The sequence below is a fragment of the Hakea prostrata genome, chromosome 5, assembly GCF_041222555.1.
Source record: "Hakea prostrata isolate BN-2017 chromosome 5, UWA_Hpros_2, whole genome shotgun sequence".
In the NCBI taxonomy this organism is placed as follows: domain Eukaryota; kingdom Viridiplantae; phylum Streptophyta; class Magnoliopsida; order Proteales; family Proteaceae; genus Hakea; species Hakea prostrata.
Genome location: NC_142604.1, coordinates 24,288,130 through 24,306,548, shown reverse-complemented (window position 1 = coordinate 24,306,548; position 18,419 = coordinate 24,288,130). Strand labels below are relative to the sequence as shown.

The 18,419-nt window shown below is 39.9% G+C and overlaps 1 protein-coding gene across 1 annotated transcript in view; it reads left to right on the top strand.

The window, feature by feature from the left end:
- SMC3 (structural maintenance of chromosome 3) overlaps nt 1-18,419 on the top strand; it is a 68,604-nt gene that overhangs the window by 24,207 nt on the left and 25,978 nt on the right. Inside the window, exon 14 of the mRNA XM_089155130.1 lies at nt 1,663-1,796. Coding sequence (XP_089011256.1) covers nt 1,663-1,796 — 134 coding nt within the window. The remainder of the gene's footprint in view (nt 1-1,662; nt 1,797-18,419) is intronic.

Genomic DNA, 18,419 nt, shown 5'->3' with positions numbered 1-18,419 from the left:
ATTATGTGAAATGAACTTGAAAGGGACCTGTTACACTGGTTTTGACTTGGAATCTTGGAATTGCTCCTCAATCCTGTTGAGGCTGCATCGTAGTACTTATAGGCATTTGCAAATAAAAGAGCAATATAATGAACACATAATATGTAATTGTAAGTTTTTCTAGAAATGATCTCATCACATATAGTTGATGGAAATCAATGTGTCCAATAGGATCAGTAGGAGAATAAACTGTAGAACCATTTTAGGCGTAAAGTCTATCACAACTTGGAACTTACTATCTGTACAGTGAAACATAACTATACTAGTTGATTCCAAGACCTGCTTACTTTTGGGGATGTTGCCAACAATAATCACACACACACACACACAAGTGCGTGTATATATATATATATACATATATACCTAATTGACACCAACGAGTAAAATCCCCTTGTGCTTCAGGACCCCATAGTAACAATAGAGAATGTGCTAAACTATTAACAGGAGTAGAAACTACGGCGATTAAGAAATTGCAACCTTCCAAGTAGGAACTGGCCAATCCATGCGTATACCATGAAGTTACAAAGGTTGTACCTGTGAACCAACCTCCTAAAGCGAAATAGGTACAAGGAAATAGCAATAGACCGGACCAACCTACAAAAACGAAACGGTCCTTCCGCAACCAGTCATCAATAATATCAAATAAATCTTTTTCGTCTTTGGTAAATCTACCAGGGGCTATAGTCATAGTGATCCTCCTATTCAACTACTTCAACCATTTCTGAGCCCCCCATAGCAAACCCCAACGGGTTGTGGTTTTTTTACTACCAATTGGGGCCCTCCTTTCACCACCCCCATGGGGATGGTCTACGGGGTTCATAACTACTCCTCTTATTACAGGACGCTTGCCTAGCCAACACTTAGATCCGACTCTACCCAAACTTTTCTGGTTTACCCCAACATTAGCCACCTGTCCGAATGTTGCTGAGCAGTTTTTGGATATCAAACGGACCTCCCCAGAAGGTAGTTTTAATGTGGCCGATTTACCCTCTTTTGCAATCATTTTCGCTACAGCAGCCGCTGCTCTAGCTAATTGTCCACCCTTTCCGAGTGTGATTTCTGTGTTATGTGTGTGTGTGTGTGTGTGTGTATATATATATATAGTGGAACTTTGTTTTTGCTAGCATTGACTTTAGAGACATTATAGCATGTGGTGGGGATTGAGTTCTCATTTTAAAAGAATTTGGACTATCTCATGGTTCATTGAATTGCATTTTATGAAATAAAATGGTGTTTATTGTACATTTGAAACACAAATGCATGTTTAGGTTTAATAATATTGTGTTAACCACTTCTAGTGTGCAAATCCTAAACATAACATGGGAACCCTAGAGTCATTTTGTGCAATGAATCTCCCATTCATAACTCTTTTTGTCCTTTTCTTTTTTTCTAATTCTTTGACAAAAAAATGCATACAAAATTTCACATAATCTTTTTGTCTGCTGATTAGCTTTATTCAAAGTATTTCTTCTTACTCTGTGCATTTGAAGAAACTTAGATAGCTTTCTCTGTTTCTTGTGGATTCATCATGGTCTTCTTAGTTTGTTCTTTGACGTTAAGTAGGCTTTCAAAATTATCTTGTATTTTAGTTGCCTTACTATTTGGAGATCTCCTCTGATGCAGCCAAATATGATACCGCTATATCAACAGCATGCCCAGGACTTGATTATGTTGTGGTACAAACAACTGGTGCGGCACAAGCATGCGTGGAGCTACTGCGGAGGAAGAATCTTGGTGTTGCAACTTTCATGATATTGGTAACTATCATATATTTCAGAGTTTCAGTTATTAGAAGAATTGATTAGCAACATTTAAGTGTCTTGAACAGCCATCTCGACAAGCTCAAGTTAATTGAGATCTCTTTGTGATTTTTTAGGTTTTAGAATGATATTTTGGTGGCCAAATGGCCAAGGTGGCTTAGAAACTCTAATGGAAGACTGTTGATGCTTAATAAACTTATTTTAATATTCAATTCTAGAATAAGCATCTAATTTAGATGGTTTACATCTGTGGTTAGTAATAAATGTTGAACTTTGAAAGTAAAATTACCTATTCTACACTTTCTTTGAGTGCTATGAGGCATTACCCTGTAATAAATCTATAAAGGCATATAGTTCCTTAAGAAATAGTTAAGGACATTTTACTTCAAACCACAAGATACATTGAAGTGTTCATAATGTATATTTTTTTGGGCGAATAAATAATATATATAAACACCTCGAAGAGAAACTGAGGGAGGAGAGGGGGGAGGACGGCCCAAGCTAAGAAAACTTACGAGAATACAAGAGAGAAGTATCTAGTCCCCAGGTAACAACAATGTGCTTGTTCCTCGGGTTATCTACAAGACGTTTGGGAGACAAGAGAAAGAGTTTGGATGTTACATCCTTGTAGATGGCTTCTAAATCGATATAAGGATATGGGTATTGGGAGTCCATCTGCAAAGGTTGCGCTGCATCAAGATGTGGGAGATACAAGCTCCAAGCAAAAGTTTTCCTATACTATTACTAACTGTAGATCCCCTAAAAGTGGAGGCAAAAGCACAACTCTTAGTAGTAAAGGGCTAGGGATGTCTGGTTTTGTGCCAAATGGAGGTGAGAGTAGGGAGCCAAATGGGTTAAAAACAATCGGGCAAAGAAGATGTGGGGGAGTGGTTCTGGCATCCTTGCAAAAAATATAGGATGAGATGGAGAAGAATGGATTGGGTGGAAAGGCATTTGGAGAAAGTTTTCTATATAGTGAAGGATTTATGGGGGATGTTTCCTTCAAACCAAGCAATCTTAGCCCAGAGGGCTGGGGGAGGGGGAGCAAAAATTGTTCCAAGCGGTAGAAGTGAAGAAAGATAAATTCCTAGAAGGGAACTAGATAAGTTAGTCTATAGGAGGGTGGGGGGAAGGAAAGGCCAGATGAGGTCTTGCTTATGAGAGACGGGGCACGGAGGACGGGGATCCGGAATTGATGAAGTGGGAGAGAAGGCATAGCTTAGGAATACCCAAGGTGTATACCTATTTAGCTCTTATCACATAGTAGAGGATACTTAGAGGGTCCCAAGGGTCAACCCCAAAGGATATGTTGGATCCGTCCATGATTTCGAAGGCATATTTGGGAATAGCTAGAGGGCGAAGAGAGGAGTTCTCTTCGAGTCTAGGAAGAATTGGGGGGCTGGATGTGGTCCAGAAAGAGTCACTCTTAAAGAGGCGAGAGTGGACCTAATTGACCCAAATGGAGTTTTCTTTTGTGGAGATTCTCCAGATCAGTTTAAACAAGGCATCTATATTAGATTCTTTGATTTTGTGGATGTTAAGGGCCTGTTTGGTTACATGAATCCAGGGGTTTGAAATTAAATGGAATTTCAAATCTATGGTTTCATGGTTCAAAGAGATTTAAAGAGATGTGTGGAGGACAAAATTTTGGACATGGAGGAGGCTTTTTCCTTAATAGAAGATACATGAGGTCATCAATAAAGCCCAAGTGGGTGAGGTTCGTTAATTTGCACTTAGGAAGCAGAGAAATTAGGTGGAGTTCAGTTTTAGCTTGAAGGCTGAAGGACATGACTTCCATAGCAAGAGAGAAGAGATAGGAGGAGATCAAGTAGCCTTGGCGGATGCCACCTTTAGAAATAAAGAAGCCAACAGTGTAACCATTGATAGGGATAGATAAAGTGGGGTTGGATATGTACGTGAGGATCCAGTAAGAGAAAATGGGGGTGTATAATGCATAAAGTTAAGGACATTGACAAGGAAGTCCCATTAGAGTGAGTTGAGCGCTTGTGAAGGTCGATTTTGAGGAGGTTGTAGGAAAGTTGTCCTTAGTTCGAAGCATTTCAGAATCTCAATGTAGAGGAGAATGTTGTCAAAGATGCTTCTCCTAGAAATGGAAGCAAATTGATTTGGGTTGACAAGATGAGGGATGAGAAGCTGAAGCCAATTGGCAAAGACTTTTGCCATGAATTTATAAAGGAGATAGTTGAGGGAGATGATTGGTGGGTCTTGGTGCACTGGTTGGTTGACCATAATTGTAGCCTGAGGTCAAGGCATCAAAAATGCCTGTCAGCAAAAATTTGCTGAGCTAAGGCTATGTAGGAAAATTTCCCTTGGACTCTACTTGTGCAGAAGCCTTTAGCATGAGGTTTGCCCTTTTTCGTTGAAGAGGGAGATGGGTACAAAGTCAATCATAAAGGATGCCCGAGAAAATTTGTGGAGAAGATGGAGGAAGGTTTGGTTGATGTGTGAGAGTTGATTTTGATTTAGGAAGAAGCTTTGGATTACGATGGGTTGGTCCTCTTTGATGGTGTCCTTGTAGGTGAGGAAGAAACCTTTAATAAACCGTCGGGGCCGAGGGTTCTGTTAGGCTTGGGTGAGCGAATGACAATAAGAATTTCCTCATTCGAGAGGGTGGCTGATGCAACCTAGGGTTTAAGTTTGGATATCTAGGATCCTCTTTAATAAGAATGAGCACTGATTAGGGTTTCTAGGTGTTTTGGCCAAGGGGATTGGAGCCAATAAAGCTTCTGGGAATGTCAATTCAGATCTGAAACTTAATAGGATTTCAAACTCAAATTCAAAAATTCAAATCCTAGTTGGTCTGGGATTCGACTAGGGTTAGGGTTTGGAGGAATGGGGCAGTGCCCTCCAGTTTTGAACCGATATTGCCTCTAATCTGCAGTTTAGTAACTGATTTAGGGAAAGAAGGGTTGGGTTGTGAAGGGATTAGGGTTTTCTGGAATTTCAAAATTCTGTAACATCCCAAGGAAGAAGATGAAGTGTAGAGATTCAGATCACCAGAATTTAGGGCTGCTTTGGGGATTTTAAGATAGGACTAGGTTCTATAGGTTTGGGCAATTCTAGTTGGGGTGGGATTTGAAAGTGTGGGAAGAAGGAGAAGGGGAAAGGGCTAAGGTTGGCTTGAGGTTGGGGTGGGGAGTGGCTGGAGATGGGGGGGGGGAATGTTTAGGAAGATTTTGAACTTACTTGTGGACAAGGTTGTCAATGCGGCAAGGCGACCAAAGCAATTGGGGCTCCGCCTAGGCAGCAATAAGGCAACAAAAGCGGTTGGGTCAAAATTTTTCGATACAACTACTTTTAAACTACTTTTTATAATAAACTAAACAAACATTCAATTGTCACATTCATCCAAAAAGGAAAGCATTCAAGAATCATAATTATGAAAAATTATCCAAAAAAGAACACAAACATAAGTTCATCTCATCAAGCATCATAACAATGATTATGTACTGACAGAGCCTACACGATAAATTAATAGATCTCGTTATTCCGATTTCCAAGCCATTGTCCGGTTAATGATTCATTGATTCTCGATGTTGAGAATGACTTATGCTTCACATTCTGTTGCTGACGGGCACGAGGGTCCTTCGCAATTTGGGCCTCGATTATTGAATGACTAAGCTATTAAATTTATATACAGCTTTGTAAAATAAATTTTGATTTAAAAAAAAGTTAAGAAAAAAATATTATGTACAAAATGTAAAAAAAGTGGCTGCTTTAGCATCTAGGCGGTAATAAGGTGCACAAGGCAACAAAGTGGGAAAAAAACAGCACGTCAACTAAGCGGTTCAAAACAAGACGGTTGAAAAACCGCTTTGCCACCTAGGCGCGCCTAGGTGGACACTCTGATAACACTGCTTGTGGATGAAAGTTTGCAGTGATTTGAAGTGGAATGCTTGTAATAGTTGTCGGGATTTCTGTTTGAGTGCTTGAAGAAAAAGAAGGAACTTGAAAATTGTAGAAACAAAGCTCAAAATCCAGCTGCAGGTCACCCTCCCATAGATCCCATGACTATATCAAGTCTTTCTTCACTTCATGATTTCATTAACTCAATCAATCTAAAAAAACAAGACTTACATATTTAGGACTCAACTAATGGATTCCCTACTAAATAGGAATCCTTACTAAAATTGGATTTTCTAGGATAAAATCCCTATCACACTAACAGACAAATACCAAAATTACTTTACTACTAAGACTCCCAATAAGGAAATAAAAACAATTAAAATTCAAAAATAACATGGACTCGGTCAAACTAATATTAGTTCAATCCAGGGTGGGAAAATGACCGTTCTACCCCTGGACAAAATTCAGGCCCCCTGTTTTGGCCCAACTTTTGAATGGGCTTGGCCCCCTTCTTTGCTCTTTTGGGTTGGCTAGGGGTTGAATGTATCAACTCTCCCCTTTTTAAAAACATTCATCTCCTGATGAATGTGCTTCTCTAGCTCTCATGGATTAATGACCTGGAAGTCTTTGGTGTGAACCCTTCCTTGCATCTTACAGTGGGGAGGAAGCTATAGGTGTGTTGTTGCCTGCACCTTTCTTTGACAGTACCTTTGTTTACTTGGGCTAGTGGTAATATAGTCTTCGATCCTAGAGGCCTGAGTATTAGGAGCCCTAGGAGGAAGGGTGGAATGATTGGTGATGCCTTTGGAGCCCTTTTCTGTTTGCACTTTGATCATCACCTCTGCTATAGCCCATAGGAGGTTCGCAGTATCCTTCTGAAGAAAGAAGATGAAGCCCAAGGGAGGTTTGGTCTCACGTGGGAGTGGTGCTGGTATGGACTTGATATCTGTGGGCAGCACTGCTCTTCCTATACTGTAAAGAAACCCTTAGAGGAATGGGTGCCTTAGCTCTTTCTTTAGATGCTATGACCTTGTGAGACTCTTCTATAACCTCTTCTTTAGGAAACTGTTGGATTGGTGAAGAAGGTTCACCATCTAGTTGTGGGGCTTTGGAGTTGGTGGTGGTGTCTTGGTTGATCTCTTGACTGGGTCCTTTAGGTTTAGGATCCACGAAGTGTTGCATTCTGGTATTGAAGTCCTTTTGAATAGTTTTGAGGGTTTGCTTCTTCTTGATCTCTTGGGTAGGTTCAAGGGTAAGAGTACAATCTTCTGACCTTTGACAATGTACACTACATCACACCATATCTCCTCTGAGTAAGAATGGAGACTGATGGGAACGAGACACCTGAGTGACTTCTAATTCCTCACTATTTACAAGGGTGACTCTATGGGGTTGGGGATGCCTCTCACTTTTTAAATCAGCCTCGGTACAAATTCTTTATACACCACATAAAAGCTACTACCACTATCAACCATTATCAATGCTTTGCACCACCTGATTGGACTCTAGTGTAGAAGGGGCACCTCCAATCTTCTTCTTCTTGGTCTGTTGAAAAGACTTTTGAGATAACATTGACGGAGGGACTGCCATAGAAGTTTTCCATGGTACTGTCTGCCGCCGGTTCTTGTAGCTCTGATACAATTGATGCAGCCTAGGGTTTAGGGTTGGATTTCAGGATCTTTTAAAGTAGAACCAACACACAATTAGGGCCTCTAGATGGTTCGGCCAAGGGGATTGGGGCCAATAAAGCTGCTAGGAGTGTCAATTGAGGTCTGAAACTTAAATTCAAAAATTCAAATCCTAGTTGGTATGAGATTTGGCTAGGGTTAGGGTTTGGGGGAATGGGGCAGTGCTCTGCAGTTTACAACCAGTATTGCCTATAATCTGCAGTTTAGTAAGTGATTTAGGGAAAGAAGGGTTGAGGTGTGAAGGAATTAGGGTTTTCTGGAATTTTAAAATTTTGTAACTTCCCAAGGTAGAAGATGAAGTGCAGAGATTCAACACTTTTAGGGCTGCTTTGGGGATTTTAAGATTAGGGCTAGGTTCTATAGGTTTGGGTGACTCTAGAAAGGTATAATGAAGGGTTTTAGGGCAGGGAATGAGGGAATCCTAGTTGGGGTGGGATCTGAAAGGATGGAAAGAAGAAGGAGAAGGGGAAAGGGCTAAGGTTGGCTTGAGGTTGGGGTGGGGATTGGCTGGAGATGTAGGGAAAAGGTTTGGGAAGCTTTTGAACTTGCTTGTGGATGAAAGCTTGTAGTGATCTGAAGTGGAATGCTTGTAGTAGTTGCTGGGATTGCTGTTTGAGTGCTTGAAGAAGAATGAACTTGAAAATTGTAGAAACAAAGCTCAAAACCCGGCATAGGTCACCCTCCCAGGGATCCCAATGACTATATCAAGTCTTTCTTCAATTCATGATTTCATGAGCTCAATCAATCTGAAGGCAATTTATAGCCACTTAACCTAGATAAACTCAAACAATGAAACTTGGTTCCCAAGTAACCCAGACTTACCTATTTATGACTCAACTAATGAATTCCCTACTAAAATAGGAACTATTTACTGAAGCTGGACTTTTTAAGGGCCTGTTTAGTTACATGAGTTTGGAGATTTCAAATATCTATAAATTTTAAATCTATAGATTTCAAATCTATGGAGTCATAATTCATAAAATTAACTGTTTGGTTATCGGTCAAACTAATATTAGTTCGATCCAGGGGTAGGAAAATGGCCGTTCTACCCCTGGACAGAATTCGGCCCCCTTGGTTTGGCCCAGTTTCCAAATAGGCTTGGCCCCATTCTTGGCTCTTTTGGGCTGGCTGGGGGCTGGATACATCAGTGGCGTGGAGGGGTTTCCCGAGGGCAGGAGGGCAAATATTTATTGGGATGGGGGTACGGTGGGGGACGTTAAGAAGGGATTAAAGAGGGAAGAAGTGGGAGACTGTCTACATTTATCCTTTGGATAGAGTCGGTGACAACAATGGGATTTGTGGATAAGATTGGAGGACTTGAAATTAGTTTGAACCTTGATCAAGCGTTGTAAATAGGCAAAAAGCTTTCCCCTTTATAAAGGAGGTAGGTCAACTTGGCTGTGAGCCTTGTCTCCTCGATGGCAAGGAGGGGATCATAGATGTTGGAATGAAGTTTGAATTGGATGCGAGAGAGAGTGGTGCAGGTAGAATGGTTTTGGGAGTAGATATTGCCAAAGGAGGATTAGTTCCAACCTTTAAGTTCTGATTTGACTTGGCAACAAAGGCAAGGGGGTGGGGGTGGGGGTGGAGAGGGGTCTAGCGGAAGTAGAGATGACAGCGGGAGAGAAGAGGTGGTGGGTGGTTCCCATGCTAAAGAATTTGAAGAGCTTGGGGCTGAAGGAGATGAAAGGGATAATTTGGAGTTTATAGCATCAAAGTTATGAAAGAGGGATAGCCAAATATCATTAATTAGAAAATGGTCAAGTTTATTATCTATGTGGTGGCTACCAACGATGTGAAGAAGGGCCCTCCCCTAGCCAAACCTTGGTTTGGGAAACAAGGCCCAACCAAGATGGTAGATCTGGGGCTGGCGGTACCCCTGTAGGGGCAATGTAGTCATTATCCAATCCTAATTAGATGATTATTTTATTTTCAGAATTCTTATTTTATTTGTCTGAGTTCGATTCAATCTTGAAGTCCTAGTTTGAGTTAGTTCTTGAGTCCTTGTGTCATAGGGAGTCTTTCTTTTAAGTAGGACTCTTTATGGATAATTGTCTTTTAGTTTAAGTTTTTATTTATGTGGCTGTTTTTTTTTAATTCTAAGAGGTCTCCTAACTTATAAAAGAAACCCTAGTTGAGTTAGTTTCTAAGTCCCTAGTTGAATCGAATTCTATTTCCCAATTTGAGTCAAGTTCTTTCTTTCTTGATGTAAGGCTATAAATAAGCCATTCTCTTCATTGTAAATTCAGTCTGTGTTGAATAAAGATTGAAGAATTCTTATGGGAAACAAGTCGTGGTTCTCTTGGGAGGGCCATAGGGGGATTGTTAAGCTTCTTGCCTTCAATTGCAGCAATCTACCTCAAGAATTAGCAGCCATCTCTTTCAAAAGCAGCTCCACCAAGTTAGTCCAGCACCACCAGCCCCTTCCCTAACCTCCTACCTCCATCGCAACCCTCCCCCTCCCTTTCCCTCTCTTGTGCAACCTAGGAAACCCCACCCCCTCCCATTGCAGCCCCCTAATTCTCCTCCCCCACTCCTCATAGGCCCCTAGATTCCCTTTCCCACCTCCCCACAACCTTGCAGCACCCCCTGTCCCTCATTTCTCTCTTGGCTCCTCTCTCCCTTTTTTTGCAGCAACCAGAAAACAGCAAGGAAAATAAAAAAGAAAACATAAAAGAAAGAAAAGAGAAGAAAGAAAAAAAAGAAAGAAGAAAAAGAAAAAAAGAAAGAATTGAGAAAGGTTGCCAAGATCTTCAAAATCCTACCCAAGATCCATCCTAAAACCCTAAATTTTCCTTATCTTTTGTTTCATCCAAGAATCTTCCCCCCCCCCCCCCCCCCATTTTTTTTAGACCTCCCCATATCAAGGCAATCATTAAGGGCATTTACAGAGGGGAGATTGAGGGAGTTTACTCCCACTTTCTCGAGGCTTGAGTATATCACATTGAAATCTCCTCCAAGACCACAAGTGAGGGACCCAAAATTGGTAGAGAGGGAGGAGATGAGATTCTAGAGGGGTAACCACTCAAAGGGGCGGTTGAAGGCATAAATGATGGAAAGGGTGAGGGGGTTGAGAGTTTGGAAGTGAGATGTCGAGTTGTAGGAATTGAAAGTTTGAGCAGGGATAGATGGAGAGGAGGGAGGGATCCCGAAGGAACCAAATTCTGCCATTTTTTCCTTGGCAATCTTGGTTTTAAGTAAAGCATAGAATCCAACTTTGGAAGATTAAAGGAGATTCTTGACTTCAACTTTCTTAGCAAAAGAATTTGGACATGGCATTCCAGATGAGACCACTAACAATGGGAAAGAGGGGGGAAAGGTTTAAAGTATCCCATGATACCATACGATACTAGCCGATACATATCCATATTTGACTAGACTAATACGATTCATCTTGATATGTCTCTCCATTGAATTACACTAAAATACATTAGCCAGAGTGATACAATACTCGATACAAGACGATACGTCTGTTAAAATCACTTGACAGATATGATACTCGATATCGATACTTTAAACCTTGGGGGGGGGGGGAGAATCTAGGATGCCTTTCTTTAGAATAGACAAGAGTGGGATTTCCTGCGAGGTTGGGAGGGAGTGGGGAGAAAGGGAGGCAAGAGTATGAGGGAATATAATGGGTTTGAAGGGGGGAAAGAAGGAGGGAGGCTGAGATGTAGGGATAAGAGGGACGGACGGAGAGGGGGGGAGATCATTGGCTGGGATGGGTTTTTGGAATTAAGAGGGTTGGTTTGGGTTAAAGCAGTGGGTTGAAGTGGGTTTTGAGAATTTAATGGGCCAGAGGGTAAGAAGTATAAAATGGGTTGAAATGTTGGGCTGGGTGAGGGAAGAAGAAGGAAGAGACGAGTTTGGGGTATTAATTGGAGCCAGGGAATTAATTGGAATTGCCTGGATTGAAATGGTGGGTTGAGTACAGTGGACAACTACATTAGTTAGAAACCTTATTATGGTACTCTTCCACATCTCGACTCCCAAGTCTAGCCATGGTGGGAGATCTCACTGGAGAGCGAGATCTTGCCACTTAAAAAAATCGAGATCTCAAACCGAGATCTCTACCAAGATGGTGAGATCTCGGTCGAGATATACAAATTTTTTGGCATAAACTCGGTGGCCCATCTCGGTGGGTTTTAGGGCCCCGGTTGGGCAGAAACTTAGTATTTAGCCTATTTAAGGCCTTTTGAACACATTGGTGGCCTTGGATTTGTGAGAAAATAACCCTAAGTCTTCTAAGCCAACCCTATGTGTAAAACCGAAATGCTGTGAAATGCAATGTTAAACAACATGTAATGTAGAGATATGAGATATTAAGTGATTCAAGTTGTCAACTATCAAGTATCAAATACATTACACATCAAACTATCAAAGAACTTAAATTTTTCAAAATTTTACAACCATAAGAAGTTTTAGTAAGTCATAAATCATAATCCATAAGTTCACAAGACTGCAATAGTATCACTCAACATTCTGCATCAACTGATTCTGAACGGTGGACACTATGACTCCCAAGTCAACTCATCATTGTTGTCACAATCCCAGTTTTCATATGCTTGGTGGGGCACACCTTACGAACATTTAACTAGGGCATGTGATAGTCCTCTCTTTATCAACCTGTTTATAACCACTAAAAACAATGCTAAATTAAACATTTACAAGGACGAAAACAGACAACCTGTTTGACAGTTTGACTCATAAACATATGTGTACAGTCCAAAGTCCTATTATGTTTACTTTTGAGTTTTCAACAGTATCTAGTTAAGTACATACAGCCTCAAAGGAAATATATACATCCACAATTCAGTTAAACAAACATCAGTTGCCACAAAAAGAAAAAGTGTTTTCATCTTCAACTTTAAAGGTGTTGTTGGGTGGCAGCACCCTTGCCCTTGTTATATATCTGAGGACTTGTCAACATTTACAATAGTGAGCTTTGCGGCCCAGTAAGCAATATAGACAACCATGTAAGTAAGTCAGACAATTCATCATGTATCCATTATCACATCAAAGTCATATAGCATTATGCAATCCAATTTTCTTTTCATTTTCCTTTTCCTTTTTCTTTATTAAACCAGACTTAAGCGCTGCCTGTAGAGAGGACCCCTTCAATCTAAACCACACTAGTGGCATTAGTCTCATTCTTAGTCTTAGAGGTTCTCATTCCACAGGAGGCCATCATCGGTCTAATCTATCTTTCCACTTTCAGTTTTGCTTCATGCCTTCCCATTTGGGTACATTAAGTACTAGGACTTACAAAAGCCATTAACATTTTATTTCTTTTTTTATTATATTCAATTTCAGTATTGCATTACAATACCCTGTCCATTTCAATATTCCTCTTGCATTTCATTCCTATGTCTTTCTCCTTTTAACTTCTTTTGTACTCTCTCTCCTCTCTTCTCTTGCTCTTCTCTCTCCACTCCACTTCTCTCTGACTTTGTACTCTCCACTTCACTTCCACACACACAGGTAACATTTAACTCTAAGATTCTCTCTCTCCTCTCTTTAATTCATTTCCCTTATTCTCTTTTTCTCTCTCTTTTTTTCCTTTTAACACCTCACTTCTTTTCTCTCTCTCTTTTCTTTATTAAAGTGACATCTCTCTCTTTTAATACCCACGTTAGGTGGGAGAGAGAGAGAGGGAGGTGTCACCTCCTCCTCTCTCTTTCTACGTATAGGATAATATAATATATATACACACACGCACACACACTTAACTAATGGGCCTAGTTTATAGGTTTGCGTGCCCGCTCTATTTTCTTATGCAGGGCCCATTTTGGGATGCAAATATTAATACCTCCAGGTTTAGAAAATTATGTTGATCATTTTCTTGTTTTCAGTTTAGTATAATTCTACTGTTGTGGGACCCACAAGTGATGTCGGATCTCACCCAAAATATTGAAATCCGGTTCCAGTTAAGCTATCGTTTAATTACACTTGAACCAATCGGTTAAACCATTAAACAAACCATGTTGACATATAATCCAACCACCATGATCCTTTAATAATCTTAAAGATTGAAACATTCCAACACAATGATAAAATAATAATATAAAAAGAAGCGGGGCATTACAACTGTAGCATGTCACATATTGGTTTATATGGGATCGATATGTCTTAATGTTAGAATACTGGAGGAACAACAATCTGGGGTAACCGTCAATCGTGGGTGGGTGAAAGAGCCATTGTTGCTCTTGATGTTCGTGTTGCTGTTGAATATATAGGTAGGGGTTTCTAAACCCTTCAGTTAATAGCTCACCTTCACTCCCATATGTGTACTCTCCAAGTGCAAGGTCTTGAGGAATAACATGATCTCCTTAAGAAGAATACCCAGCGTAATCTGAACAGGTGTTGTGATCCCCGTATATGTACTCCGATGATTGCCAACTGGCCAAACTCTGCTGTTGTGAACCACTGTGACCATGATTTAGGCTCATGCTTTCCATATTCAATTCAAGATCCATGATGCTTGCACCATCATTCGTTTGTCCCTGGTTTGATCTGCTCTTCCTACTCCTAGTATAAGTCCGGGCAACAGGGGAACCGTGGCTCACATGTGTTAGATGACTTGGACCTGGTGGAGGTGACTCCCTTTGTTGACCCTGACTTTCACCAGCAACACCACCAACTTGACTGCCTCCATGACTCGATGGCTAACTTGGAGGGATGGTATCATCGGCATCATCTGAATTCCCACTACTAGACATCACTGCAGCTGTTTCAAGTTGACCAGGTGGTTCCACAAATGGTACACTTGGTCCTGCTAATGCTACTACAACAACCTGACCCTCATCAGAAGACATGTGGTCAGCTACAACATCTGGGCCTATGGCAGCAGCAATGGTAAAATCCAGCTGCCCTCCTGGCCCATCCAACACTGGGCCACCTCGATCCCTAACCCATTGATATATGACATCATCTTCCTCATCCTCTGCGGGGGGCTTGTGGAACATATTAGTTAACTCAATCGGTTCCCAATTTTCGTCCTTTATATCATCTTGTATGTGCCCTACTCTCAACCTCATGTTGTAATGCACATACACTAAGTCCTCAAGCCTTTTATGCCCCAATATGTTCTGTACCTTACTATGGATGAGCGAGAAGGTGCTCCAGTTCCTCTCGCAACCAGAGGATGAGCAAGTCTGTGAGAGTACTTTAATTGTTATGTCCCTGAGAGTTGGTGAACTAGTTCCATATAAAACCCATCAGTCAGCTGCATAACCAAATATAATAATCCATTAAGCAAGTAAATCTTAATACTTATATAACTTATAGGTTATAGTCTTACGGACTTATCAGTTGTCACCTATAGAGTTATAGTAATGGACTATTTACCAGGATCATTTTTTTGCCTAGTTACAACCACATAAAGCTTTCCAAAACTCCTAGAGGCATCCCTGAACTCCCTGATCTGTACACCAATTGACTTGTCAGTGTTTGCATGCATGGTTTCTAGTCTATAACGGACCACATTTAGTAAACAAATGAGATAGAGGTGTTTCAATTATTGTACTTTTAATACTTTATATGCACTAATGCAAGAAGTTGAAGAAACAATTGAATAAGTTCTCACCTCTCCATTAATTGTCCCTTGCATGATGGGATTTGGCACAAGCTTCTCCACCATGTCTTGCTCCGCATTCATCAACCTTACATTACGCCTAGATCATTCTTGTAATGGTACTTTGGGTTGAGGTAGTAAGCTTGTATTGTGGAAATAAAAATTTGGTTAGTGATTTGGTTGTTTACTTGTTTATAAATTATGAGATAACTTATAACAAATTAATAATGTAAATCAAAGTATACAACAAAAACTTAAAGACTGAAAAGTGACTCACCAGCCAAGTGTAAAGGATGCATAAAGTGCATCTCCCATTTATCATTGATGATCCTCTCATAGGATTTGTAGGAGCTAGGGGCAGCAACTCTAACCAACTCTTTCATTTGCTGGAGGGCAGCATATATGTGTGGCATTGTGTGATTCTTCTCTGAATCCACCATCCTCAAAACAAACACAATAGGCTCTAAAATGCCCACTGTCCTATTTAGTTGCCTCCAAAAGGAATCATCAGCAATGGTTTGTTTGGCTACTATTGCATCAGGATGGCTAGATCCACGCCAATTAAACCACTCCTCACTTGCAAACATGTGCCGTAGACCCACCACTTTCTTCTGGAAGCTTTTCAGAGCTACATAGTTGGTGGCGAATCTAGTCAATTCAGGTCTGATTAGATCACCCTTACAATGGTTCCTCATCATTTTTAGCACATAACAATGGTTATAAATAAAATAACTGACCCTTCTACCCTTTCAACTACAACATTGATTGACTTTCTCTTCCCCAAGTCCTTCAACATAAGATCAATCGAGTGTGCTGCACATGGTGTCCAAAAGAAGTGGATCTTGCTGTTCTTCTTCTTCATCAACATTTCAATAGCTTTCTTGAAGTTAGCACTGTTATCTATGCCAATTTGGACAACATTGCTTGGCCCTACCTCAAGGATCACCTGCCTAGGAAGCTTGTAAATGTAGTTAGCATCTTTGATTTTATTTGAGGCATCCACTGACTTAAGGAAGGATGTCTTTCCATTGCAGCTCAACATGAAATTAATGATAGACTGTCTAGTAGGACCAATGCATCCATTAGCCGTCACAGTAACACCATATGTTGTCCATCTTTCCTTCAATGAACCAATTTATTCCTCCATCTCCTACTTCACCTTTGGTAAATATTTATTCATTACTTTCCAAGCCTTTGAGCCTTAAACCCCTACACTTACCCTAGCAACTGCATTGATCATCCCCTGATAATATGATGTTTTGGCTACATTGGCTGCAATGTTGTTGTAAAGCATGAATTTTTTGATTGCCAGCCTAGCTTCCTTCCCCCTATTGCCTTCTTTACCTCTAGCAAACATATATGGAATGCTTCTTTGATAAGTGTCTTGATGCTTGAAGAGGGAGGGGTCTTGGTCAAATGTGGCATCATAATATGTAGTCTTCCTCCTCCTTTCAGTCCTCACACTTCCATGAAAGCTATTTCTAGGTGGCATGGATGCCCTTGACCCCGAACCACCTGCTCCTCTTGTCTGTTCATATTGCCTCACATTCTCAAATTGTAAGGATTGTCTGCTAGCTTCCATTGCAGCCTTCATTTGTCTCCACTCGGCTTGTGACTTAATACCCATACCCTCCTCCTCTCCTTATTGTCGTCTGACTCCTCATCAACATCAACAAAAGGTCTACACAACACTGTATCCTCAAATTCCATTTGCTTTTGTGCCATCTCATCTCCCTCCCTTCAGAGTTGCTGCAATTACTTTTTGCAGTTCATAAGGAACCTTGGGACACTTGGCAACATCTTTGTAGCCACCAACCAAATGTTGTTTTAATCTTGTTGAACCACCAGAATTCAAGGTCTTGAGGCAATACTTGCATAGGGATTTTTTCTTGTCGGCAGTTAGTGGATCGCCATGTTGCCAAGCAATTTCCTGAGTCCCACTGCCAGTGCCACCACTCCCACTAGTTGTCATTTAAGCCACAAGTCTACAACACTAAAATACATAGATGAATAATCATTAGAATAATTTTTAGATAATTAAAAACATGTAAAAACAATTTATAAAACAACAAAATGCACACTTTGTTCTAAGATAACATATATACAATGCTCAAACAGACATGCTTGTATTTTTAAAATAAACTACATAATATGAGGCTTATGAGCATCATTTAAAAAAAAAGATAAATTTTTAATAAAATATTATTTTTCATCATAATTAGTTTATTTAATTATTTAAATAAAAAAAATACAGCAAGCATGATAATCAAAATATGACTACATGGGGTTGTAGCCCTCTCAATGTAGTTTAACATAAGTGATAATCAGATTCATATCATAAGTAGTTTTTTATATTTTTTAATTTTTTAGATATTATATATTTTAAATACGAAAATTTTAAAAATAAATTAATAGCAGAAAATTAAATTTGTTTCCATGAAAGTGTAGATCGAAGCTAGTAGATCAACATATATTTATACTAGACTCTCACACCCATTGTAGAACATTTTATTTGAAAAAAATTCAAATTTGGTGAAAAATCTTACCTTTTTTGAAGATCTAGTTGAAATAGGCTTGAATGATGATAATCTGATGTTGTAGATGTGTTAAGGATTTTAGAAGTTGAAGTCTAGTTGAATCCCCAAAAAATTCTAGCCAAAAATCAATTTTCGGTTGATTTTTGAGAGTTGCAGTGAGAGAGAAGCGAGATCTGCCTCTCTCGCACGAGATAGGGGGTTTTAAAGGATGTGGATGGACTACATTTGTCGAGATCTCGCGAGATCTCCCACCATGAGTCCAACAATACAATATGATGGTATAGAAGGTCGAGATTCTTGAAATATTCAAGATTCACTGACAGTCCACAAATATTTGAAAATTTAGCAAGTTATTCGAAACTGTGCATTTTCTGTGTCTTGTATTATATTGTCTCAAGAAGGTCAAGATTCTTGAGATACTATCTCACTGAGTTTCGAGTTATGCTTGTAAGTACCGTAGTGTGACTGGAATATTGTTTCATTTTCTGTCCAGATGCAGTAGTACTTCTTACATTCTGCTCTAAGAGACTTAACGGCTAAGAGTTGGTTGATTATTGGTTACTATTTATGCACAGAAGGGAGTTTGGCAATTAAACGATTAATATAAGTTTTTTGGTATAAATGTTTTTCTTTCTTTTTAAAAATTTTCATGTAAGTTTGAAGTTGGGAATTTCTGTATTTGAGGTATTATTTAGGAGGGAAGAGGAATTAATATAGTATTTAATCTTGATATCTTAGTTTCTGTGAGTCGGTGACCATTGTAATCGTTAATCAACATTATAAAGCTTGGTGCTACTGTATTTTGTGGCTGCTCCAAGATGTGCATTATGTATTCTAAAGACTCTGAATAGATGTGAAAGATATATAGCAAAACTCTGGTGGCTTATAATAAATAGAAGCTTGTCAAAGTCTGGCCCTTTTTTTTTGGGGTGGGGGGTGGGGTGGGGTTCTTCTG